General features: G+C 39.5%; 1 protein-coding gene across 1 annotated transcript in view; it reads right to left on the reverse strand.

Annotated features, from left to right (window-relative positions):
• IRAK3 (interleukin 1 receptor associated kinase 3) overlaps positions 1 to 27189 on the reverse strand; it is a 75008-nt gene that overhangs the window by 20710 nt on the left and 27109 nt on the right. The window contains exons 3-8 of the mRNA XM_004381540.3: positions 21629 to 21693; positions 20958 to 21012; positions 18348 to 18499; positions 14231 to 14295; positions 9063 to 9177; positions 6908 to 7026 (exon numbers count right to left, since the gene is read on the reverse strand). Of these exons, the coding sequence (XP_004381597.3) occupies positions 6908 to 7026; positions 9063 to 9177; positions 14231 to 14295; positions 18348 to 18499; positions 20958 to 21012; positions 21629 to 21693 (571 nt within the window). The remainder of the gene's footprint in view (positions 1 to 6907; positions 7027 to 9062; positions 9178 to 14230; positions 14296 to 18347; positions 18500 to 20957; positions 21013 to 21628; positions 21694 to 27189) is intronic.

The raw sequence follows: 27189 nt of genomic DNA on the forward strand, positions 1-27189 counted from the left end.
CAGAGACAACAGTGAGGTCACTGGGGTAGTTGTTAAAACTGAGGAAGGGCAGAGAAGAGAGCAGGGAGAAGGTTCCTCTGGAAAACAGGCATTTTAAGGTTTTGCCTAAGGCCTGTCCTTGTGGGCTGGACTCTGGAAGTGCCTCCCTACATTGATCATCCCACCTCAGAAGCTGATCAGGGGAAGGCGTGGCCAGGATGTAATGGAGTGTGGGGTCATCTCTCTCTCCTCTCACAATCCCTAGATTTGTGAGTATAGAGCATGATACAAAGACAGGCAGGTGTAATGTCACAGAATTTGAAAGGAAGGTGTTCTACCTGGGATCTCCTTGGTTGGCCTTGAATATACAGGTGAGAAAACTGTGGCCCAAGAGCATGACGCAGGACTCGGGCTTGAGCCCAGATCTCCTGTGTTCTTCCCACGTTGCCATTCTTTTCCCTCCCCAGTGACAAAGAGGACATCATTTCATTTTGCTTAGACAAAAATATTGCTTATACTTTGGGTGCCTTGCAATCTCCATTTCTTAAACTATTTAAAAAACCACAGAGGTGTAAGATTATTAAGCTTCTTTACAGATAGAATTAACTACAAAGAATGAGTCAAATTATAATGTTAGGATTTCATTAGTAACTTGAGAGTCATTTTTGGAACTTCTTGTGATTATTTGGTTTAAGAGGGAAAGGTTGGAATGCCAAGTTATTTTTTTATAATAAATTTTGTTTTTATTATAAGAGTGGAGCATCCTTCTTAAATAAAAATTTTAAAACATAAAAAAGCAGAAGTAAAAAATAAGCTATATATATTTAAAAAAAAAAAAAGTCATAGCCTCTCCATCCAAATAAAGCCTTACTGACATTTTGGTAGGCTTTACTTTTAATCTTTAAAAAATTTTTTTAAGACTTTATTTTATTTTTGTTGTTGTTGAGAGTATACACAGCAGAACATACATCAATTCAACAATTTCTACATGTACAATTCAGCGACGTTGATTACATTCTTGGAGTTGTGCAACCATTCTCATCCTCATTTCCCTCCTCCATTAACATAAACATACTGCCCCTAAGTTTCCTACCTAATCTTTCGAGGTGCTGTTGTCAATTTGATCCCATATAGATAGATCTTAAAAGAGCACAATGCTCAAGGCAGACAAATCTTTTTTTATGCAAGAATTTTCAGTTTTACAAAGTTATAATTATATACTGTATACTACTTCAATTCAGTTTTTTCCACTTAATCTCCCTTTATCCGCATTGTTCCATGTTATTTCATGCTACTAAAAACCATTATTTAATAATGTCAAATGACTTATGATAAAGTGTCCTGTGATGTATCAGCCTGAGGCCCAAATGCAGAAAAGAAAATAAAGGTAACAATATCTTCCATTTTTCACTCCAATAAAAGCAGAGCCCTGACTTACTCAAGGAAAAGGCAATTATTTAACGCAGATTTTGAGATGCCCTTTTTTTGAGACAATTACCGTGGCTGTGCAATGAAACGGCATCCCTCCTAGAAACTGCCTTTTCTTACAAAGATTTAGAAAATTAATATGACAAAAGCAGAAGAGGAAGGGATTTCAGACCTTCCTAAAGCACAGGGCTGTACATAGAGGGACCATGAATCAAGGAAGTCCAGGTTTCGCGCAAGGTTAAGAATTCATTTAAAAGAGATTTGAGAGGGTAATCTAGGTCAGCCAATTCACGTTGGGCCGAGACTATTGGGGACTGAATGTTATTACCATCTGACAGATGTTCAGTGGCCTGAATAAAATGAGTTGGTCTCATTCCAGTTTCCAAAGAACAGGTGTGCACATCACCAAACAAAAGGCGAGGACTCTACTGTTGCAGTTGGCACTAATTAACATCTCTGCTGGCAGGCTCAGCAGAAAGGTGGAGAGTTCAATGGCTGTGGAAGGAGCTGATTTGCTCTGGAACAGGCAGGGATGCACTGATGAGCCCTTGTAAAATCACAATTCTCTTAACAAATGCCCACAGCCTCAGAATTCCACCCTCGGACATATGCCTGGGTGGGTGAAGTCTGCGGGTGGGATGTTTGTGCTGGGAAAATAGGAAAGCAATCTATGGTGCAGCTTTCCAATCCCCACCTGGACTAACTAAACAGAAGCCTCGAGCCTTGATAATGGAGGTTGGGAATGCAGTCTCTTTCTCTCTCCTTCTTCCTTTTCCTTATTGGGAAAACTCCCTCCCTGTTACAGTAAACATTCTGCTCTGCTCATGTGTGCATTATATGGCAACTGGCCAACCCCATTCCTATATCTGCTCCTGAAGAGGAGGGGTAGGGTCCCTCAACTGTGGCATAAGAGGAGTGTGTGCAGAACACCAGCCCTGCACCCACGGCGGGGATGGAACCTGCTGGCCACGGGAGACAGGCGCCACAACTGACGCTGACCCGTGTCTGTCTCTTCTCTATGTGAGAACAGCACTGTTCCACTGCCTGTGTGTATAAGCTGTGCTTTTTATTGGTGACCCTGAACCCTGGCTCCACAGTTTGAGTCCTTGAACTCTTTGGAAAACCCAGAATGGCAACAATCAGCAGCAGCACTTTCACCCACAAAAACATATGTTGCCAGCTGCATTTCCAGTTCAAATTCTACCTTCTCAATGTAATTCTGTTTCTGATCAGATCTCTTTCGGTACTTGCCTTAGGCTGGGTTTTCTGGAGGAGCAAAAGCAGTGAAGCATATGTGTGTAAATATATAGAGAGAAAGATTTATTTCAATGAAATGGTTCACGCAGTTATGGAGGTTGGCAAGTCCTAAATCCATGGGTCAGAAGTCAGGCTGGAGGCTTCTCCTGACTCATGTGGTTGCAGGGGCTGATGAACCCAAAATCAGTAGGTCAGACAGCAGACTGCTGGCTCACTGGGCTGCAGGAGCCGGCGAATCCCAAAATCTGTAGGTCAGGCAGCAGGCTGCTGGCTCACGTCTCCAGAACCAGAGGTCAGAGGATGACAAGCTGGATGCAGGATTGAGAGAAAGCGAGCTTTGCCAGAACATCTATATATATTGGATGCAGGCCACACCCCTAAGGAAACTCCTCTTTCAACTGACTGGCTGCTCACATCAGATCACAAAATGGAGGATGATTACATAATATCTGCCAAACCACTGAGAAACATGGCCTAGCCAAGTTGACACATAAGTGTACTCTATACCTATACTACCCATTGGGCATTCTGTCCAGGAGTGCTACTTAAAAGATTTTACCGTTTGGTACATCCAGCATACATGGCATACTGCTGGAGAACTGGTATCCTTTTAAGTGGTGACACCACTTAAGAGACTCAGGACCTTTGTACTCCAACTTATACTCCATATATGCCTCAGAGTCCCTCCCTAGAGCCTGATTCCCCAGCCTAGTTAGCGTCCAAGGCTCCCATCCAATCACCTATCCACCACATTCCTTATTCCTCCTCAGTCTTATCTCGGCTTAGTCCTTTCTTCTCCAACCAACACATTTTTCTTGCTTTCTTTATATACTTGTCAATTCCTTACTCTGTTCCCTTGAGAAAATTATTGCCTCCACTGGGAATACTCTTTCCCCTTCTTTCTACCAATCTACTGTCATGACCTATCTCTTTGAAGTCTTGGCTTGGAACTTCCTAACTAGAGGAAGTCTTCTCAGACCAACCACGAATTGGGTATATTCACTTTTGTACTATATATTTGCTGTGTTTATGTTATCCCTCTGGTCACGAGGTTGAACCTTCAAGGATAAGACTATTAATCCTCAACGTCTTCCCTGATTTTGGCCTAATACGATGCTCTGCACACAACAGATGTTCCATGAATATTTATGAACTAAAAGATGTTCAATAAGCATATGTTAGCAAGGGATAAGTATTTCCACTTAAAACACAGCTAAGTTTGTGGATCCACTTTTGACACACAATAAATTGACAATGGAGATAAGTAAGAGTGATAAGCAAAACACTGACTGGCCACCACTTAGCCTCTGCCACAACCATTCCTACTACTTCTTGACCAATAACAATAGAAGCTACCACCTGATAAATGCATACTCTTCGCTAAGCACTGTATATACACTGTGTCATTTAATCCTACGAGATAGAAATGATTATATTATTCTATTATTAGCGTTTTGCAGAGGAAAAAACTGAGGCTTAGAGAAGTTAAGCAACTTGCTCAAAAATCACATTTTAAGTGGCAGGTCTGCTTTTCAAATCAGTCTCTCTGATGTAAACGTTAGGAGATACGGAGCTAAGAGGAAAGGATGGGAAAAGGGTGGGGAGGAAGACAGATGAAAAAGAAAAATCCCCGGGTCACATTTTTCAGAGCTCTTTCCTGTCAAATCTTCCTCCATCACTGTGGTGGATGCAGTTCCCAGCTCCCTCCTCCAGGATCGAGGCACTTGCTCCCCAGTGCAGCAACAACTGGCTCACAACTGAGTCCCAACCTGGAAACTGTCTTTGGCAGAAGGGAGCTGCCTCACCCAAGGTTATAGCCCTACTCCAAGACTGGTGGGGATCAGGGTGCAAATACTTGATATCTTAATCTTAATTGGGTTGGAACATCATTTTAGGGCTAACACAGCTTCAGTGCTCCACACGGCATCAGCTGAGGCCTCTGTTACAGCAAAATCACAACTCAACTTCTACCCCTGCCCAATCCTGCCCCCTTCCGTCCCTCCCTTATGTTTGTTTTTCGTGAGGGCACTCCCTAACGGGTCTCCTACAGGTGACTCTCTGCCTCTGAGTCTATTTCCCAGGCGGGCACCTGCCTAGAAACTAACCACTAAGTGAAGACATGGAGAGCCACTAACATACTAACCAGGAGTGAAAAGGGTGGAATCAGGGCCCACAGCCTCTGCTCTAACTAACACCAGGAGAGAGATGCTGGAGAGTCACATCCAAATGGCCTCAGTGTTGGCCATGAAAAACAATTGCAAAGTGGCCAGAGCCTGTACTGTTCCCTCTCCACCCTGATGCTCCAGTTGCTGGCCTTCCCTTCCCCTCACCCTTCAAGTACCAGAACCCCAACACTCTCTTCCTTCTCTCCTCTTTCCCAAACTCTACCTTCAGGAAAGGATTTGCTGAACTCAATCACACAAAATGAAAATTACTAAAATTAGTGTAGTACTGCTTGGGATTTCAAATAAGCTAATGCTTTTAAAGTTTAAACCAAAGGAAGAATATCGTCTTGGTTTCCTAGCGCTGCTGTAACAGAAATACCACAGCTAAGTGGCTTTAAAGAACAGAAATTAGCTTTCTTACAGTTGAGGAGGCTAGAAGTCCACATTCAAGGCACCAGCTACGGGGAAAGGCTCTCTCTCTGGCGTCCTTGTCTCCGCTTCTCTAGCCCCAGGGTTCCTCAGTTCCTTGGGATGATCGTCACATGTGCTGCTTCTGTCTTCTGCAGTTCGTGCTCCCTTCTCTCTGTGTCTATGCTGCTCTTTATAACTCAGCAGTGATTAGGTTTAAGATACATCCATCACTGATAGGACCTCATTAGCATAACAAAGAAAACCGTACTCCCAAATGGGATTACACCCACAGGTAAAGGGGTTAGGATTCGAACACATATATTGGAGGGGGCGGGGGCAGAATTCAATTCACAACAAATATGTACAGCAAAATTCCAAACGTTATGCTAGCTGGGTGGAAAGGAGTTGTGTTAGCTTGGAGGTGACCATCTCAGCCCTTTGGAACATGATCCTAACTGGTGACTCGACGGACCCCTGGGATCTTCACTGTCCCACGGTGTCCCAGGTGCCATGTGGGTGGATCAATTCTATACTGATACTGTGGAGCCACTAGTAGTTGAATAATTACCACACTGCAACAAGAGCAAACATCTATGGGTAGCCGCCTCTGTCCCCCAGGACTAGGTGAAAATCTAGAGTCTTTATATGGAGCTGATTTTACCAGAAAAACAAACAAATAAGCAATCAGCTCCCCTTCCACTCAAGTCAAAAGCACATGAAAAGCCTTTTTTAAGATACTAGATGTTTCAAAAGAGACAGCAGCCTTTAAAGTCACTCCTCCCTGCTATTCAGCAAAGGCGCATTTACCTACTTTTGGACACAGTCAAGATGAAGTGGCACGTAGGAAAAATTCACCAGGTGGGGCTTTGCTACAGGATATCTACTCTCTAGCTGAATGATTCTTTATGTCTACTGGAGAAGAAAAAAGATACAACACTTTGCTTCTAATATCTCATGTCTCAGAAACGAATACTAGAGTACAGCTCGGTTCGTCACAGATTAATATATAAAGCTACGAGGCAGCAGGCTCAGTGGAATTGGTGACAATGGAGATGCAATGACTAAGAATTCTAATTGCTGCTTTAAAAAAAAATGTTGCCGTTGAGTTGATTCTGACTCATGGTGACCCCATGTGTGTCAGAGTAGAACTGTGGTCCATAAGGTTTTCAACGGCTGATTTTTCAGAAGTAGATTGCCCCGCCTTTCATCCGAGACACCTCTAGGTGGACTAGAACCTCCAACCTTTCAGTTAACAGCTGAGCACTTAACCATTTGTGCCATCTAACTTTGCCTTAACTGCTGTTTACTGCCTTTATAGGAACCTCCATATGTCACTTAAACCTCAGTTAAAAAAAAAAAAAGTGAGATTAATAAGAGTTTGCTATCAGGTATAATTAATAAAATACACAGAATAGTCTATCACACATTGTTCATTAATAATTCCCAAAGATAATCTAAGCTCTCCCTTTGGCAGTACAAATTTAGCTTTTTTAATTTGGCAGACACGTTTTCATTAACAAAAATGTAAGATGTTAAATACTTAGATGAGAGTTCTAAATGCACACACATACATACCAGGAAAGCTACTGCAGAGAACAGTGTGAAGTATGACTCACCTGTGATCATGAAGGAGGCTTTAAGGTATAAAGAACTCTAGGATAATTTACCTTGATATACTTCCACAGATGACTGAGCATGGTTCAATGTTGTGCAAGTACCGAATAGCTTTGGATGTTCCAATTAGTATGCTGATTCGAATGTGCCAAGAGAGTGGGGCCGTTTTACCCTAAAAAGACAACAGTAATTGGTTTGCTTGCATTTTCTGAGTTAAAACTATGTATGTACGTATTCATTATACAGAAGTGTGCTAGAACAGAACCAGATAATGATGAGGAAGTGAGGTTGGGTGAATCAACACTTTGGTGTGCCATAACTTTTTTTTTTTTTTTTTAACATTTTACTTTGCTTTAGGTGAATGTTTACAGAGCCTATTAGTTTCCTATTCAACAATTTATACACAAACTGTTTCATAGCATTGATTGCAATCCCTGCAGTGCATCAGCACTCTCCCCCTTTCTACCTCAAGCTGTTTCCATTCCTCTGGTTTCCCTGCTCCTTCCTGCCTTCTCACCTTTGCTTTTAGGCAGGTGTTGCCCACTTGGTCTAACTTTTCCAAGAAACATACTCCTCACAGGTGTTATTGTTTGTTTTATAGATCTGTCTAACATTTGGCTGAAAGGTGAACTTCAGGAGTGGCTTCAGTTCTGAGTTAGAAGGATGTCCAGGGGCCATAGTCTTGAGGGTTCCTCTAGTCTCTGTCAGACCAATAAGTCTGGTCTTTTTTGTGAATTTGAATTTTGTCCTGTATTTTTCTTCCGCTCTGTCTGGGACCCTCTACTGTGATCCCAGTCAGAGCGGTCTATTCGGTGGTGGAAGCCGGGCATGGTCTAGTTCTTCTGGTCTCAGGCTGGTGGAGCCTGTGGTTCCTATGGTCCATTAGTCCTTCGGACTAATTGCTTCCTAGTGTCTTTGGTTTTCTTCATTCTGTCACAACCTATTTTTAATTCCAGATGAGTTTTCCTCTATTTCCAGTAACGGCTGTAGGCCCCTTTAGAGACAACAGAAATACCAAATAATTTCAATATTAGCTTTATCAAAACATGGTTAGTGAGGTAACTACGCACAGAAGTTCATTAAATAAGATTTTTAAATTATATATATTGTGGCACAATAGTGTGTGTAGTTGAGAATAATCTGCTTTTATTCTCTTCCTAACTAAAACAATCTATTCAGAATTGATTTTTAAACTTATCCTTCAAAAATATCGTGTGAAGGCTGATAGCCTACATAAGCCACAACTTCCACTATCCTGAGACCAGATGAACTAGATGGTGTCCAGCTACCACCACTGACTGATCTGACCAGGGTCACAGTAGATGATCCCAAAAAGAATGGGAGAAAAATGTAGAACGAAACTCAAATTCTTAAAAAAGCCCAGACTAACTGGACCCCAGAGACCACAGGACTCCTGAGACTATTCCCCTGAGACACTCTTTAAACCTTGAACCGAAACTATCCCCTGAAATCACCTTTTAGCAGAAAAGCAGAGTAACACAAAAATAAGGGCTATTACTCGTTGGATCACTGCTTTACTAAAAAACCATCTGTATGAGTACAAAAGGTCAACATTTAATCTAAAGCAAATATGAGACGATAAGGGGGCAGGGGAACTAGAGTACTGGAAATGAACCACCAGAACATAATTAAAGAGAATGTTGACACATTGTGAAAACTGTAACTAATGTCATTGATCGATTTATGTGGAAATTGTCAAATGGGAACCTAACTTGCTGTGTAAGTTTTCACCCAAAACACAATAAAATATTATTTAATAAAAAAAATCTTGTGAGAAATCATGGCGTTCTTCAACCTCCTCTTCTTTCAGGAGTCTGCATCACCTTTCTATCTATATTTTGTATTGAGCGATATTTTGCATAAGGTCATACAAATAAAAATTATCTGGGAAATAAGGGTAGTTGCTGTGAATTCACTAGAGGTATAGAATCAATAATGAGTAAGGGTTAGCGAATTTTTGGCAACCATGTGGCACAACACAGAATAACTCAGATATTTATGGAGGCTTTTAAGAGTAAGAAGTTAATTCATGGAGAAGGGCTCTACGCTCTACTTCCTTGGAAAATCCATCCTTGGCTGTCCCCTCATGTGAACACACTTTGGCCTCCCAGCTCGCTCAGGTTTCTCACAGCTCCCCTGGGGTTACAGAGAGTCAGAGGACCAGGCAGAGCAATAGATATGACTTACCACACACTGTAATCTGTCAAAAAGTGATCCATTTCTCATATATGGATAAACCAGACAGAACTTCTCAGTCTCTGTAAAATACGCAGCCAACTCCAGTATGTTTGGATGATGAAACCTTGAAACAAAAGTTTTTGAAATAGGAAATGAATGATTCTCTGGTTTGGGGGGTAGGAGGGGATGGGGAATGAGTCTAAAGCAGGATACAAATTTGGCCAAGAGAGAAATAATCCCATTGGACCCATTACACAGAGATACGCTTTCCAAATTGGTCTAAAGAGTTCTAAAAATACTAGGTACTCTTTTTGATTGATTGTGGTCATGGAAATATAAATAAAATATCCAAATGTAAAACAGAAAATTTAAAGAAAGTGAAAACTTTTAAGATTTAGGATGTTGGGAACTTTACAAAAAAGACAACAATATGACTTATTTATTAAATGAATATGTTAAAGATAATGCAACCAGAATTATTCACTTCATTGCTTTAGGCATGCATGTGTAAGTAAATGAACCAAAATAGAAGGAAACAGAGACGTCTTCATTAAACATTTATTGAGCACTACTGTGTCAGGTGGGGCGCTGGTGCGCTACAGTGGTTAATAGCTATGGCTGCTAACCAAAAGGTCAGCAGTTCGAATCTACCAGCTGCTTCTTGGAAATCCTATGGGGCAATTCTACCCTGTCCTATAGGGTTGCTATGAGTCGGGAATCGACTGGACCGACTGGACAGCAATGCTTTTTTTTTTTTTTTTTTTTTTGGTACTATGTCAGGTACTGTGCTAGGTGCCAGTCATACGGTTAAAAGAGACATTCAGTATCTTCACCAAATTTCATAATCCATATGACTAGTAAAGTTTGATGCTGTAAAAAATATCACTAATTTTAAGTCACAGATTTCTATGTTACTATACATTGTAAACCCTGGTGGTGTAGTGGTTAAGAGCTACAACTGCCAACTGCTAACCAAAAAGCTGGCAGTTCAAATCCACCAGGTGCTCCTTGGAAACCCTATGAGGCACTTCTAGTCTATCCTCTAGGGTCGCTATGAGTCAGAATTAACTCGATGGCAATGGGGATTTATAGTATACATTCCTCCGGCTCCTTTCTAATAATAATTTATTAGCTTATTAACAAAAAGGAGCCCCAGTGGCACAGTGGTTAAGAGCTCAAATCCACCAGCCACTCCTTGGAAACCCTATGGGGCAGTTCTACTCTGTCCTATAGGGTCACCATGAGTCGGAACTGACTCAATGGCAACAGGTTTGGTTTTGGTTTTGGATTAACAAAGACTCTATGTCTTGAATGAATGTGTCATCACTATAGAGACCAATGGAACCGTGTGACAGCCATGAAATACAAAATGTGAAATTCACACACACTGTGCACCCAGTTCAATTCAACAATTAGTTATTGAACATCTACTATGTTTTGGCATGTTTGGGTATATTAAAATAATGCTGTTTAAAAAAAGGTTTGAAATATAGATCTATACTTCGTCTCTTCAGTAGCAAGACTTTCCTATAAACAACACCTGCACAAACACAGGTCAGAAACTTCGGTGACGAGATCCCTACACCTATTATGACTCAGATCATATCTATAAGTGAGCTGAAAAATGGACTGAAAAAGGAATGGAGCTGGTGTATCTGGCTGTCTAAACAACTGATCTATTCCACTGGCTGGTTGATTCTCTTGCAATTTAAGACAATTCAAAGAGAAAGAAATCTTTTGGAAAGCAGTAGATAGAAGACTTCATACAGACACAGCCACAGTCCGGTGCTCTGATTTCTTGCTCACAGAGCAGAAAGGACCCATTGCTTCTTTTAAAATATTACTGATCAAGCAGAAAAATGGATACTCCAGGAGTTAGCAAGGTATGGGACACAGAGATGCCATGAAGACAGATTGTGGGTTTTGGGCCTATGGACTCACCCTATCCACCCTTTTGCTACCAATTTTTAAGATCAGCAGGACTTTAGATTACACAGACCTGAAGGTTAGCAAGATCTGATACTTTCTGAAATCGATTCCATAAATATTTTTTAGTGCCTACTACAGACTGAATATGGCATAAGGCACCATGGTATGGCAGAGTAAGCCGACTTGAGTAACAGGCAAATCTGGGTTTGAATCTCTGCTCTTCTTTTTATCAGCTGTGTGAATTTGGGAAGTTATTTAGCTTCTCTGAACCTGTTAACTCAAATGCAAATAGTATTTAAGACGCCAACTTCCCGAGGTTCTTACGAAAATTAAATGAAAGGTAAAACTTAGATGAGTGCCAGATGCTAAAGGGTTTACAATACTAAGTCATAGAGTTTAAGTGATTGTCTTAATATTAAACCAGAAATACTCATCCTTCAGGTCAGCTTAGATGTTACTTCTTTCAAGAAGCCTAATCTGCTGCTCCCCTACCCCTAGTCCAAGTGATCACTTCCTCTTTCTTCCAAGCTCTGTACTTCCTCATTGCATCAGTTAGCTTACTGAAATTGCCTGTTCACACACATACTTCTTTCCCAACCCCACTCCAGAAGGTATGCTTCAAGAGGGCTGTGTCTGCCTTATTCACACCTAAATGTCTAAGAAGAGGAAGAAGGAAGATGATTTAAGAAATGATCTACCTCAGTTTCCACATCTGCAAAATGGGGTTAATAACAGTACTTACTTCCTAGGGTTGTAATGATGATCAATGAATTAATACATGTAAAGAACTTAGAATAGTGCCTAAGACTAAAACATGAGCGAAATAAATAATAATAGCACACCAGGAATATTCAATATCACAAAGTTGTCAATTCTCCCTAAATTAATTTATAAAGTTAATACAATTCCATTTAAGAAAAACAACAAGATTGATTTGTTACCTAGACAAGCTGTTGTTATAATTTATATGGAAAATATCTCACCAGAATAAATCCAAACGGGTAAGGTACATAAATGTAAATATAATGAAACTACAAAAGCACTAGGAGAAAATGGGTGAATTATTTTATAACCTCTTAGTGGGGAAGGCCTTTCAAACTATAAAATGGATTAGATACTTAAATGTAAAAAATGAAACCATAAGAGTACTAGGAAAAAAAAAGCATGGGGGTGAATTATTTTATAACCTCCTACTAGAGAAGTCCTTTAAAATTATGATATAAAACCCAGAAAAGAATGAAGAGATAAATTCAACTATATCAAAACCATCTCTATAGGGCAGAAACTAGAATTAGCAAAGGCAAAATGACAATCTGGTAAAAAAAAATTATTTGCACCTCATAATATAAAAAATAGGGCTAATTATCTCTAATATATAAAATGTTCCAACAGTCTAATTACAAAAGGGGGCGAGGGCAAAACATATTTTAACATAGTTCACAGGAAAGGAAATACATCTTTTAAATGTATGAAAAGACTATTAGTCTCACTTATAAAAGACAAAGAAATTTAAACTACACTGAGAAACCAGAATGACAAAAATTAAAAGGTAAGAATACACACTAGCTTGGCAAGAATGTGGGGAACAATGCACTCTCATATATTACTGGAATAAGTGTAAACTGGTATGACCTGTACTGGAGGACAGTTTGGTAATACGTAATGCACATCATCATTTGAGCTGTAATTTTACTTATAGGAATTTATTTTATTGTACTTAAACATGTACAAAATAAGATATACACAAGGTTTCTTCATTTGCAGCGTTATTTTCTTAAACAATAAAAGAGAAGAAAAAATTTTCAATCCATCAACAAAAAACAGTTAAGTAAATTAAAGTAAGAATACAACAAAGTACTAAAATAAGCAAAGTGAACTGTGTGTGTATGTATATGCTACCTCTTGTATGAAAAGAAAATAAGAAAACAAAATACATATTTCCTTATGCATAAAATATAATCTGGGAAGAGATACAAGAAACTGATCACACTGTTGTCTTTGGGAAAATCAACTGGATAGCTGTATGATAACAGTGGGAGAAAATCTTTTCTCAGTTTACCTTTCCCACTTTTCAAAGGTCTGACTCTCTTATTTATTTGTAAACAAATAAAGCTTAAAATAAAAATGCTCCACTATTACAATTTTAGTATTAGTTTTTATATCAATGAACTGTTATTGTTATGGATTGAACTGTGTCCCCGAAAAATGTGTGTTGTAAATCCTAACCTCTATGCCTGTGGTTACAATCCATTTGGGAATGGGTTGTCTTTGTTACATTAACTAGGCAGGATTAGTGTAGGGTGTATCTTGAGTCAATCTCTTTTGAGATATAAAAGAGAAAAAATGCAAGCTAGCAAGACAGATGCCAAGACACATGGAGATATCCAAGGAACCAGGAAGTAGCAGCTAAAGGGACAAGGACCTTCTTCCAGAGCCAACAGAGAGAGAAAGCTTTCTCCTATAGCTGGCACCCTAAATTTGAATTTCTAGCCTCCTAAACTGTGAGAAAATAAATTTCTGTTTGTTAAAGTCATCCATTTGTGGTATTTCTGTTATAGCAGCACCAGATAGCTAAGAGAGGTATATGTTAAGTTTTTAAGATAAGTACCTTTTGGTTTTTGGTCCTGAATATAAAAAGAGAGGGACTCAGCATAATGCTTTCTTCCCCCACTCCACATATTGGTTCAGAAAACATCTGAAAAGAGCATTTTTTCTTGGTAAAGGGTAATGAGTGAATTCTATAGGGTTAGCGGCCTTTGATGAAGCAGGCTGCACAGCTTCAGATATGAATATATATGAAAATGAAGTCATTTTAATTTGTCTCCAAGGACTCTTAGACTCATAAATGAATTCCCAGAAAATAATATGCACATCAAAAGCACTTGATTCCTTTGTCTGAAACTCTCTTTCTGAAAAGGACTATAATGATGAAACAGTTTCTGGACTGGAATGTTCTAAGGATGATTTTACATTCAACCATGTTAGTCACACATGATTTAATCCACTTCCTTGTGACAGTTTCAATGTTCTTGTTAAAATATATTCAAGTGAATTATGTAAATGGTCTATTTAAAAATGTATTTTAAGGAATGTACTAAAGCAGATGTCAAAAATTTACCCAGAGTTCTAACATCTGACCCACATTTATTAAATACCAACCATGCCAAGCACTGTGCTGTAGAATCAAACACGAACAAAGATGAAGACCAGGCAAAAAGAGCAGGAAATTCCAGACAAAATATACTCACAGTAATAAAACCTCAAGCTCAGATAAAAACTTCTTCCACTGTTTCTTACATTGCATTTTTTTCTCCTACATATCATATAAAAAGAAAAGAAAAAAGTTAAGAAGAGAATCTCTATTTCTGGGATTCTTAAGCCAGGGTCCATGGTCTCCCTGAAATTATATGCACATTCTGATGTACGTGCATATGAACATTTTTCTAGGGAGAGGATCCTTAGCTTTCATCAGATTTTCAAAAATCCATTAATGCCCAAACAGATTCAGAACCACTGCTCTTGAATTTAAAGTTTTTCATATAACTTAAAACATTGCCAAATTTTATATTCAAACTCTCATCATATTTTGCAAACATTTACATAAATTCAGAAACATTATATGTATTCAAAGAAAATCCTATGACAGAAACTCCCCCACTTGATCTTACAAAGAATCTAACTCACGATGGCTATATTTTGGTTAGAAGTGGCAACTTCTATGAGATTTGCCACTGCTGCAAATTTTCACTAATTTTGCATTTGGGGGTCATTTGAATATGCAGGCTCAAGTTCATCTTTGCATTAATTTTGAAAAGACAGGTTCATGACGCAAATGAAAAATACATCCCCTTACTTCAAAGAAGCTTCAGAAGCTAGTCCAGAGACTGACGCATGAATTTTTACTGAATAAACGGTGAATTCAACACCTACTCTATACCTGGCACTGTTCTCCATACATACTTTAATACACTTGTGTCCCTGCATGTTTCTTGGCCTCAGGTTCCTAACCTCTAAAACAAAAGAGAAAGGGTTAAACTTAAGTATGCTGCTGAGGGCAGTGGTAGAACTCTCGCCATCCACGCAGGAGATCCAGTTTGCCGATGCACCTCATGCACAGCCGCCGCACGTATGTCAGCGGAGTCTTTCATGCTGCTGTGGTACAGGTTTCAGTGGAGCTTCTAGACTAAGACAGACTAGGAAGATCTACTTACTGAAAAACCCTGTGGATCACAATGGTCAGATCGGCAACTTTGACTCATAGGCAGCTAACAAGTATGCTCCTAGGTCCCATCTATCATTTGACAATTGCTAGAGAGGGCAGAGTGTTTAGAACCCTATTCTCAGGAATATTGGAAGAGAAATCCAACAGGAATTCTGGAAACTATTTTCCAAGTGAAGCCAAGAAGTCAGAAACAATAAGCTAGGCTAACAAACAATTTTCAAGAACCACTTGATCAGAATTTACATTTTAAAAGAGCATAGATCTAGGAGCCAAAAGGATCATGTCTCAGTCCCATCTCTAGGTATTCAGGACTTTTTATCAGCTACTTATTAATCTTGCTAAGGTCATAGTTTTCTTCATCTGAGAAATGAAGGGGCTGGCTTTATTTATGCTAACGTAGCACTCTAACACGTTGCTGCTCAAAGTGTTATCTGTGGACAAGGAGCATTGACTTCACTGAGAGCTGGTGACAGTGCTGAATCTCAGGCCCCTCCCCAGACGTGATGCATCAGAATCTGCATTGGAAGAAGAGCCCCAGGTGATTCAGGTATATATTATGGCAGAGAAGCAAGGCTCTAACACAGTCTGGTGTATTTTACCAGCTTGGTCCCTCTAAGAAGGGTTATTGAAGTTAATGTCCCAATATTACAAAATTGTACTTCTTTAAACACTACTCTGTGTCTGCGGCTTCATTAAATCTTTCCTGATAAGTGTGTGTGTGTGTATGCATGTGTGTGTGTGTGCGCGCATATATGTGTGTTCAGGCAAAGGAGGGGGTGGAGATAAAAGCAGAAGTCAAAAGTCCAACCATACTTTTATTTACCAACTTAAAAGGGAGTTAAAAGACAGTGTGGGAACAGTCTATTTGCTCCTAGTGATTAGCAACTAAATTCATGAAAAGGGCATATGTGCTTCATTCAATGCATCCAACAAACATTTATTGAGAAACTGCTATGGACCAGGCCCTGCAATAAGGCAGTGGGACACAAAGATAAATAACAGCTCTTCGAAGAACTGAACAACCTAGTCCATTGGGAGAGGTGGTTGAGAAAATCAATACTATAACATAATGCTGCCATGCTGTGACTACACATAGGAGAGGCACCAAACCAGACTGGGGTTGGGGGGTCAAGGACAGTCACAGGAAGGGATGGGGATCTTGAGACAATGGCATACCATTCTGAAGCCAGACTTGTGGAGAGAAAACTCCCAGAGTGTGACTTGGTGGTAGCTACAGAGAGGAGAGGAAAGTGGATGGAGCCTTTGGGGAGGCATCCTTGGGACTCATCCATAAGGAGTGTACAGATGGGGTCATGGACCCTCTGATCCTAAGAAACAGGCTTCTGTAGGCTACTTGTATATTAACCCCATTTTATCTGGTGAATGGTTTTACCAATAGATTGTTCCGTTTCATTATTAGATCTCTCACCTCTCAGGAGTCTTGAATGCCTATAAAGTGGAAAACCTTTGTATCTCTACTCTGTGTACCTCACAAATCTCCCCTTCTCTGATTGCGAAGTCTTTGTGAACATTTTTGGTTCCTTCTATCGTGTTTTGATGGAACAAATCTGTCTTGGAAGAAGTACAGCCAGAATGCTCCTTAGAAGCAAGGATGGTGAGACTACATCTCATATAGTTTGGACATGTTATCAGGAGGGATCAGTCCTGGGAGAAGGACATCATCCTTCGTAAAGTAGAGGGTCAGTGAAAAAGAGGAAGACCCTTAACAAGATGGATTGACACAGTGGCTGCAACAATGGGCTCAAGCATAACAATGATAATGAGGATGGTGCACGGCCGGATAGTGTTTCGTTCTGTTGTACATAAGGGCTGTGAGTTGGAACCAACTCGACGGCACCTAACAACAACAACATCATATTTTCAAAGAGTGAAGTAAAATCCAATTTGGGGGAACAGAAAAACTCAGTTAATAATAATAATAAAAAGACCCTATATCCTAAGCTGGAAGCTAGGGAACACCTGAGATCCCTCCTTGCCCCACTTTCCTAAACCTATCCAATGGATCACCAGATTTGGTCCTTTCCCCTCATCTCTTAAACTTATCTTCTCCTCACCATCCTACTGCCTCTGCCCTGACTTACAGTGGTTTTCAACACTGGCTACACATTTGAAGGACCTGGGAAGCTTTTAAAAAATACAGCTGCCTGCCACCACCACCCCCATTCTGACTTAACCAGATGCTTCTATTGGGTTCATTTTTTAAAAGCTCCCTGGGTGATTCTAATGTGCAGTTAGGGTTGGAAATGACTGGTTTAAGCTCTATCCATTTCTTAGTTTACACATTTGAAATACAATTCTACTAGATCTTTCTGCCTCCAGTCTAGTTCTTGTCATCTTCCCCCCTGCCAAGTTCCAGTCCATCATCTAATCTGGGACCAAAGTTATATTTAAAAAACACAAATCTAGGCCTTTCACTCTCCTACTTTAAAACCATCCACTGACTTAATTTATCTCTCCAGCATCATCTTCTGCCACTACTTCCTCCACCCCCACACTACACTCCAGATACACCGAATGATTTGTTATTCATAAATAAGATGTACGCTTTGATACATGCACGTCTATGTCTTTGCACCTGCTAAGAAAGGATTTCCCCTAGAGCCTCTGGAGAGAGCATGATCCTGCTAACACCCTGAATCCAGACTTCCATCCTCCAGCACTGTGAGAGAATAAATTTCTGTCATTTTAAGCTACCAACTTTGTGGTACTTTGTTATGTCAGCCCCAAGAAACTAATACAGCTGTCTTCTAACCTCCTATTCTGATTGTTGGCTTACTGCTCCTACTTGAAGCTTTCTCCTTCCCACCCTCCTGAACTGTCACAGAAGGCAATTTATAACCTTAAGCAAAGTCCCAGAAGTCCCACAAGGTTTGTTGGAAAAATATCTCTTATGCAGTACATCTGGGTCTGGGAAGGATTTAACTTCCACATTCCTGCAAAATAGGCATTCATTTCTTAGTCATCTCTCCAGATACCTAAGGTCATATATCTTATTTCCATTTATGACACTTTATTTTAAAATACACCTCCTCCCAATACTGGTGAAAAAAATGACACATTTTAATATGAAATATGAGCAAATAAATGGAATTGATTTCCTGTAATAGTAATTCTTTCCATACCTGCTTAAATAATTTAATGGCATATGCTCGGTTTTGAATCTCCACTCTGTATACCTCAAACATCTCCCCTGCTCCTATTAGGAAGTCTTTGTGGAAATTTTTGGTTCCTTCTATGATGTTCTGAAAGCTGACGGAGGATCTGTGTAACATTCCTTAGGAAGAAACGCCAGGAGAAGCTAAGTTACTTTTTCTGTTTTAAGAATCTAAGCCATCATGATAAAGAACCAAGACTAACATATTAGAAACAGCCCAGTTGTAGGTCAGCAAAGGAGGGCCCAGGAACCATAAGTGAAGCCCCCTAAGGGGACAGATGCCCACATGCTCTCTGCACACTGACTGGGTCTGGGTCCCAGTATTCCACAGAGCTAGTGGCATTTCAGATATCTGAACAGTAGCATTGTGATTCTATCACTTCTCCAAAGAGATTAGCCAAAAAACTTAGTTGGGAAAACTTTTCCAAGATTCTGTTTCCTTATTAAGACAATGTATCACTCTTGACTCACTATGAACCTAAAACCAATAAGAAACTAAAGAAGTAGAAATCTTGATTTGCCTAAACAATATTCTCCAAGCATGACTTACAGATATCACTTTTCATGAGCTAAATTCTCTAAATGCCTAACTTACTTCCTCAGAGTAAATTAGGAAGCTGCTTCCATTTTTTCTTTTTCAATCATCCAAAGTGGAGATTGGGGAAAATATTTAAAAGGTAATCAAATACTAATTCAAAAGAATAAGCTCGGCTAAATCCTTCAGAGTCCAAGTTTGGTTATATTTCCACGACTAATACAAAATATTCTCTAAAGACATTTAATGTTTAGTTTAAACCTTATTGCTGAAGAACTAAAACCTTATCTAACTTTGCTAATTCTCTTTTGAACCAAAGAAGCAACAATCAGACCTGGTGGCTAAGATTAGGTAAGGTAGCCTTAAATAGTCATTTAATTTTATCAGAATAATTCCCAGGAGGGACTAAATTATTCTCCCTGCTAATAAAGTAGGAAAGTTGACATGGAAAATGTGGGGTTTACAGTAACTTTACCTAAAGTAATTTGGTTTTTGTCCTTGGTTCCTGAGAAATAACTCTAAAACCTCAGAATTTCCTGAGTAATTGAGGTGCCTCTGTTATATACGGTAAAACCTGTGAAAGGTGGAACCTGTGTAAGGCAGAAACCTGTCAGACAGGGAAAACTCAAATATTTTCCACTAAAACAAGCATTAGAAAAGTGGCAAGACTGCACCTGGTCAAAGGCGGAAAACTTGTGAGACCCGGAAAAACAAAGCAGTTCCATCAAGTTCCGGCTCTCAGAGGTTTCATGTATAGGCCTCCAGACCAGACCTGAGAATTTACGCTAATGAGGTGACTCAGGTAGGGGCTGGCCAGGACAGAAAGACCACCTCCTGATATCAGCTGACCTCAGGGGAAGTAGGCTGATTCAATCAATCATGACTACATAAAGGCTCTGGACGCAGAAGCTCCCTGTGCTTTCTGGTTGGTAAAAGACATCGATGCAAGTGGGAGGGTACACTGTCCTTTTTTGGGACATGGAAGCTCTGCATTGGGAGCCCTCCCAGACCTCACTCTATGTGTCTCTTCATTTTATTGTTTTTCCTATAATACATCTGTAACCATCAGTGCAGCACTTTCTGTGAGTTCTATGGGTCATTCTATCGAATTATCGAACCTGAGTAGCGGGAGCCAGCAGATCAAAAGTGCGGAAGGTTGGGGACCCTTGAGCTTATGGCTGGTACCCTAAGGGGATAGAGGGAACCCCTGAATTTGTAGCCAACAGGTCAGAAGTGTTGGGGGTAAGGGACCCCCCAAGCTTGTGGCTGGTGTCTGAGGTCTTGGGCAGACTTGGCGGTCTGGAGGACTGACCCAGCTCTGAGTGGTTAGTGTCAGGGGAAGAAGTACTGCATCTGCAGCTAGTGTCAGAACAGAAGTGGAACAGAATTGAATTGATTATATTGATCCTCAACAGTTTCGTCAGAGAAGTGAAAGTGGAATTTTTTTGATTTTCCACACAGAAAATAACTAGATTTTCATACTGACCCTCAGCCTTGCTCTGTAATCATTTCTAGAGATCCTTGTAATTGCTATACAATTTTCTAAAACTATTTAAGACCCAATGTAATTTTTAAAATATTTTCCTATGACACATAAAAACAGTAAATTTCATTAATATATAATAGGAAATCCCACTAAGTGAAGAGACCACAATTATGTTACTTATTTGTCAAACATCAGTCAGGGAGCCCTGGTGGCACAATGGTTAAGTGTTTGACTGCAAACCAAAAGGTTGGAGGTTCAAACCTACCAGTGGCTCTGTGGGAAAAAAGACCTGGCAAGCTGCTCCCATAAAGATTACAGCCTAGAGAACCCTATGGGGGCAGTTCTACTTTGTCCTATAGGGTCGCTATGAGTTGGAATTGATTCCACAGCACGCAACAACAATAAATGTCAGTCAATATTAAAAACACTTCAGTATCTACAAAAATTTTTGGACTGAATCTGCATATTAATAAATAGACAACACGTTTATTGACATTACTCCTTTTAAATTCACTTAAAGGAAGGCATGATTTAAGAAAAGGTGGTTCTGTTTTTACCTTTTTCATTACGTTGAGGAATTAGAACATTATCCACTGTAACAGTTGCTGTTTCCTACGAGAAGAAAACATACTAAAGTAATTCCATTTCATAAGTCTAGAAAGAAGAGAGACTCAAAAGAAATCCAAAGCTCCCCCTGGGACTATACAGTACAATAAAGTGGACTCTAATGTAGATGAAATCTAGTAAAAGGCAACATTCTTTCACTTTATCCAACAGCATTCATTACCATGTACATTTAAGGCTTCCATACCAACTATAACAATTAAAGTATCAATGTCATGGTCCGTTATAATCAATTTTAAATGACATCTAATGCTATATAAATGATCACTGCTAATTTTCTCTAGTGAAAATGAATAGCAACATGCAAAACACTAAGTAGGACAGGAAAATTAAAATCTGAGTTAAGTCAAATGCATAACTCACAGCGCCCTTAATTGCTGTCGTAACTCTGAGAGATTACTGAAAGGAGAAAGTGCTTAACTCTTCAAACACTTAAGAATCTCTAATTCCCTGATTCCTTAGCTAAATAAAGAGGAAAGAGAGAACAAAGGCTTGTCTGGTTTTAAAAAAGGGTTCTGAAAATCCAGCAATTTCCTGTTTGATAATTTCATTATTATATATGCAGTGGAGTTCAAGGGTCATTATCTATGCACACACACTCTACCTTGGATGATATGTTTGGAAATTCATCTCCCTGATGACTCTGCTCTGAAGGATTCAAGGCTGCTCCTAAAAGAGAAGTAAAAAGATTTTTGCATCATATTCATAAGGGGCTAAATAAAAAAAAAAAATTTATGTCCCTAATAAACATTTTTATTAATAAGTACCTTGATAAAACCAAAACCAAACCCATTGCCACTGAGTTGATTCCGACTCATAGCAACCCTATAGGACAGAGTAGAACTTCCCTATAGGATATCCAAGGAGCTGCTGGCAGATTTGAACTGCTGATCTTCTGGTTAGTAGCCAAGCTCTTAACCACTGCACCACCAGGGCTCCAAATATCTTGATAGTAATATTCATTTCTCAAGTTCAGTTTAACTCTCATGGAATAGTTAACAAAACTACATATGTGAAACAGCTTTATTATGATCAAATATTATATAAACATATTTTTGTTCATTTAAAACATGAATATTTAAATTATTGCTGGAAATCACTGTAGACACTAAAGTATAAAGTAGAAAATTGAAAGGATAAAAGCAACATTGTTACTGGCTTTTTGCACATATAATTTAAATTGTACAATCATGGGATTATATTTTCCTGCCATAAAGTTATTAGAGGTGGTTTTGTGTGTGTGTGTGTGTGTGTGTGTGATTAACCACAAATAACCACCAACCATCCTGAAACTCAAGCCCGCTACCATTGAGTCAATTCCAAATCATAGTGACCCTATAGGACTGGGTAGAACTGCCCCATAGGGGTTCCAAGGCTGTAAATCCTCATGGAATCAGATTGCTACATCTTTCTCCTGCAGAGTGGCTGGTAGGTTCCAACCACTGACCTTAAAGAACCAGGGCTCCTTCCACCCATCCACAATTGTAGACTCTAACTGCATGTTTAGATTTCAGTCTGCAATGAGGTAGTCTATGTAGCTTCCTTTAAAAGATTAAAACCTGCCATATTTTGCTGTTATTTTTGACATTTCAATTCAGACTTTATAAAATTTTTGTTTTATCATCTAGTTTTTCTTAGATTACATTATAGTGTTTCTTAGATTGTTTTCTTAGAAAATTAGCAACAAAACATTAAAAATTACTAAGAAACCTCCTTGAACAACACTAGAAACTGACTAGACCCAACAGACATCCACATACTCAAAGTGCACATTAAATATTCTTCAGAATAGATCATATGTTAGGCCATACAATAAGTCTCAATAAATTTAAAAGGACTGAAATCAAACAAAGTATATTCTCTGACCACAAAGGAATTAAAGCAGAAATCAATAACAGAAGGAAAACTGGAAAACTCACAAATACATGGAAATTAAACAACAAACTCATAAATAACAGATGTGTCAAAGAAGAAATTGCAAGAGAAATTAGAAAATACTTTGAGATGACTGAAAATGAAAATACAATATACCAAAACTTATGGGATGTAGCAGAAGCAGTGCTTAGAGGGAAATTTACAGCTGTTAACATCTACATTCAAAAAGAAGGAATATCTTGAATTGATAACTTAACCTTTCACCTTAAAGAGCTAGAAAAAGAAAAGTAAACTAAATCCAGGCAAACAGAAGGAATGAAATAATTAAAATTTCAGAGGAAATAAATAAGAGGCTAGAAAAATAAAAGAGAATAAAATCAAAATTAGTTCCTTGAAAAGATCAATAAAATTGACAAACAGTCAGCTAGACTGACCAAGAAAGAAAGAGAGGGGACTCAAATTACAAAATCAAGAATAAAAGAGGAGACATCACTAACAACCTTAAAGAAACACAAAGAGATTGAAGTTGTCAAGGATTTCATTTTACTTGGATCCACAATCAATTCCATGGGAGCAGCAGTCAAAAAATCAAACGTCATACTGCATTGGGCAAAGCTGCTGCAAAAGACCTCTTTAAAGAGTTAGAAAGCAAAGATGTCACTTTGAGAACTAAGGTATGCCTGACCCAAGCCGTGGTGCTTTCAATCACCTCCTATGCGTTAAAAAGCTGGGCAACGAATAAAGAATACCAAAGAATACATGATGCCTTTGAATTATGGTATTACCAAAGAATACTGAATATACCTTGGACTGCCAAAAGAATGAACAAGGTGGGGCCAAGACGGCAGAGTAGTCAGACGCTTCCGGTGTTCCCTCTCACAACAAAGACCCGAAAAAACAAGTGAATCGATTATATAAGACAATCTAGGAGCCCTGAACATCAAAGGCAAAGTTGAGGAACTGGACTGAGTGGCAGGGGGAGGGAGAGATGGTTCAGAAGCAGCGAGGAGTTGCCAGACCTGACCTGGCAAGAACCTGAGCTCTTCAGCCCAGATCAGCTCATGGGTGAGCAGTGAGGCAGGCAAGCAGCGACGCTCGGGAGGTGTTTTCTGCACCAAAAGAGACCCAGCAGCAGCAGCAGACAGTCTACTTGGCCATCCAGAACCAGGGAGAAGCAGCCCTCGATCGGTGAAAGATAAGTACTTGTGTCCAGCCTATCGCGTGGATCAAAAACACCCACCTTAGGGAAAAAACCTCTCTCCCATTTACCTCCCAGCTTCCTGCTCTGCACTGGGTCCTGGACTGGCTTCAGCAATTGCCGAGTCCTCTGGGCAGGAAGTAGGACCCGTCACAGGCCCTGAGCCATTCTCCCGGCCTTGGAGAGTGAACAAATAAACAAACAGGGGAAAAAATAATCCGCTGGCTTCCCTAAACCAGGAACTTAGGGTAGGCACAGCTCCTTTGCCTAGGCACAGGCTTTGAGTGCCTTTCCCCCTGCATAGACATCTGTGGGCCCATTTCAACAGCATAGGCCCTCATTATCGCAGTACAACAGGGCATATACCTGAAGTCTAACTTGAATTGTTTCAGCTGTGAAGTGGCAGGTTTGTGACATTTGACACTGCTCTGCCCATTAAGCAAGGTCTTCACCTACCCACATCAGGGGCCAGAGGACTGGTGGCTCCACCCATGCCACCTAGCCACCTGCTACAGGGGCCCAAGAATGAGAGATGCCCCCCAGTCCTTACAGCCAACAGCAATAGGTGCTCATAACTGGCTGCAAAATCCACCCATCTACATGCTCTAGGGAACAGGGACACACTTTCCTCCTAGACACTCGGGGATGGCCGTCGACCCCTGCCTTTCTCAGCCTGTGTTTCCCTGCTGCAGCCAGATGCCTGTGCCTACACCAGTCACCCGTGCCTGTCTAGAACTGTAGGTGAGAGCCTGTACCACACTCTTGGTGGCTGACTACCTGGACATTTGAGCTGAATCCATACAGGAGGCGTGGGCAGACTCCTGGGCTCACATACTTATTGGCAGGTCTGGCCACCTAGGGGCAGGACACTGGAGCTTCAAGGGTGCTGGTGACTGGGCTAGCTCACATAAGCAGCCTATGCGGGCATTTCAAAACAAAACAACAAGCTAGGGCACGGTAAGCAAAGATAAATAAATATAATAACTTATTGATGGCTCAGAGACAACAGTCAATATTAAATCACATAAAGAGGCAGTCCATGATGGCTCCAGCAACCTCCCAAAATAAAGAATCTAGAAATTTTCCAGGGGAAGAAAATTTCTTGGAATTACCAGAAGCAGAATACAAAAGATTAATATACAGAACTCTTCAAAAGATTAGGAAGGAAATTAATCAAAACACACAACAGAGGAAATAAAAAAGATTAGAGAAGAGCATAAAGACAAATCTAACAGGCTGCAAGAATCCACAGAGAGACAGCAACCAGAAATCCAGAAGATAACAATAAAATTTCAGAATTAGACAACCAATAGAAAGTCATAGGAGCAGAATTGAGGCAATGGAAGTCAGAATTAGTGAGATTGAAGACAAAGCACTTAACACCAACTTATCTGAGGAAAAATCAGATAAAAGGATTTAAAAAAATGAAGAAACCCTAAGAATTATGTGGGATTCCATCAAGAGGAATAACCTACGAGTGACTGGAGTACCAGAACTGGGGGAAATAACAGAAAATACAGAGAGAATTGTTGAAGATTTGTTGGCAGAAAACTTCCCTGATATCGTGAAAGATGAGAAGATATCTATCCAAGATGCTCATCGAACCTCACGTAAGGTAGTTCCCAAAAGAAAGTCACCAAGACATATTATAATCAAACTTGCCAAAACCAAAGTTAAAGAGAGAATTTTAAGAGTGGCTAGGGATAAACAAAAAGTCATCTACAAAGGAGAGTCAATAAGAATAATCTCGGACTACTCAGCAGAAACCATGCAGGCAAGAAGGCAATGGGATAACATTTATAAAGCCTTGAAGGAAAAAAGAAACTGCGAGCCAAGAATTATATATCCAGCGAAACTTTCTCTCAAATATGAAGGTGAAATTAGGGCATTTCCAGATTAACAGAAGTTTAAGGAATTTTCAAAAACCAAACCAAAATGACAAGAAATACTAAAGGGAGTACTCTGGTTAGAAAATCAATAACATCAGATAACAACCTAAGACTAGAACACAGGACAGAGCAACCAGATATCAACCCAGATAGGGAAGGCACAAAAATAAATCAAAGCTAAAACACTGAAAATAGGGAAACAGACGTCAATATGTAAAAGATGACAACATTAAACAAAAAAGCGGGACTAAAAAATGTAGACATAGATTTCTCATATGGAGAGGAAATCAAGGTAATATAAAGAAATAAAAGACTGGTATAAACTTAGCAAAATAGAGGTAAATATTAAGGTAACCACAAAGGAAACTAACAATCCTACAAGTCAAAATAAAAAACAAGAAAAATATAAATACTCAGCAAATACAAAAGTAACACCGATGAAAAGAAAATACATAAAGAAAAATGACTCAGCACAGAAAATTAAGTGGAACAAAGAAACTGTGAACAACACACAAAAAAAGATATTAAAATTACAGCACTAAACTCATACCTATCAATAACTACGCTGAATGTAAATGGACTAAATGCACCAATAAAGAGACACAGAGTGGCAAACTGGATAAAAAAACATGATCCATCTATATGCTGCCTACAAGAGACACACCTTAGACTTAAAGACACAAACTAAAACTCGAAAGATGGAAAAAAATATATCAAGCAAACAACACTCAAAAAAGAGCAGGAGTGGCAATATTAATCTCTGACAAAATAGGCTTTAAAGTAAAATGCACCACAAAGGATAAGGCAGGACACTATATAATGATGAAAGGGTCAATACACCAGGAGGATGTAACTATAATAAATATTTACACACCTGATGACAGGGCTCCAAAATACGTAAAACAAACTCTAACAGCATTGAAAAGAGAGATAGCTCCACAATAGTAGTAGGAGACTTCAACACACCACTTCCAAAGAAGGACAGAACATCCAGAAAGAAGCTCAACAAAGACGTGGAAGATCTAAATGCTACAATCAACCAACTTGATCTCATAGACATATACCGAACATTCCACCCAACAGCAGCCAAGTATACTTTCTTTTCCAGCGCACATGGAACATTTTCTAGAATAGACCACATATTAGGCCATAAAGCAAGTCTTAACAAAATCCAAAGCATCAGAATATTACAAAGCATCTTTT

Source organism: Trichechus manatus, unplaced genomic scaffold (assembly GCF_000243295.1).
Source record: "Trichechus manatus latirostris isolate Lorelei unplaced genomic scaffold, TriManLat1.0 scaffold00086, whole genome shotgun sequence".
NCBI lineage: Eukaryota > Metazoa > Chordata > Mammalia > Sirenia > Trichechidae > Trichechus > Trichechus manatus.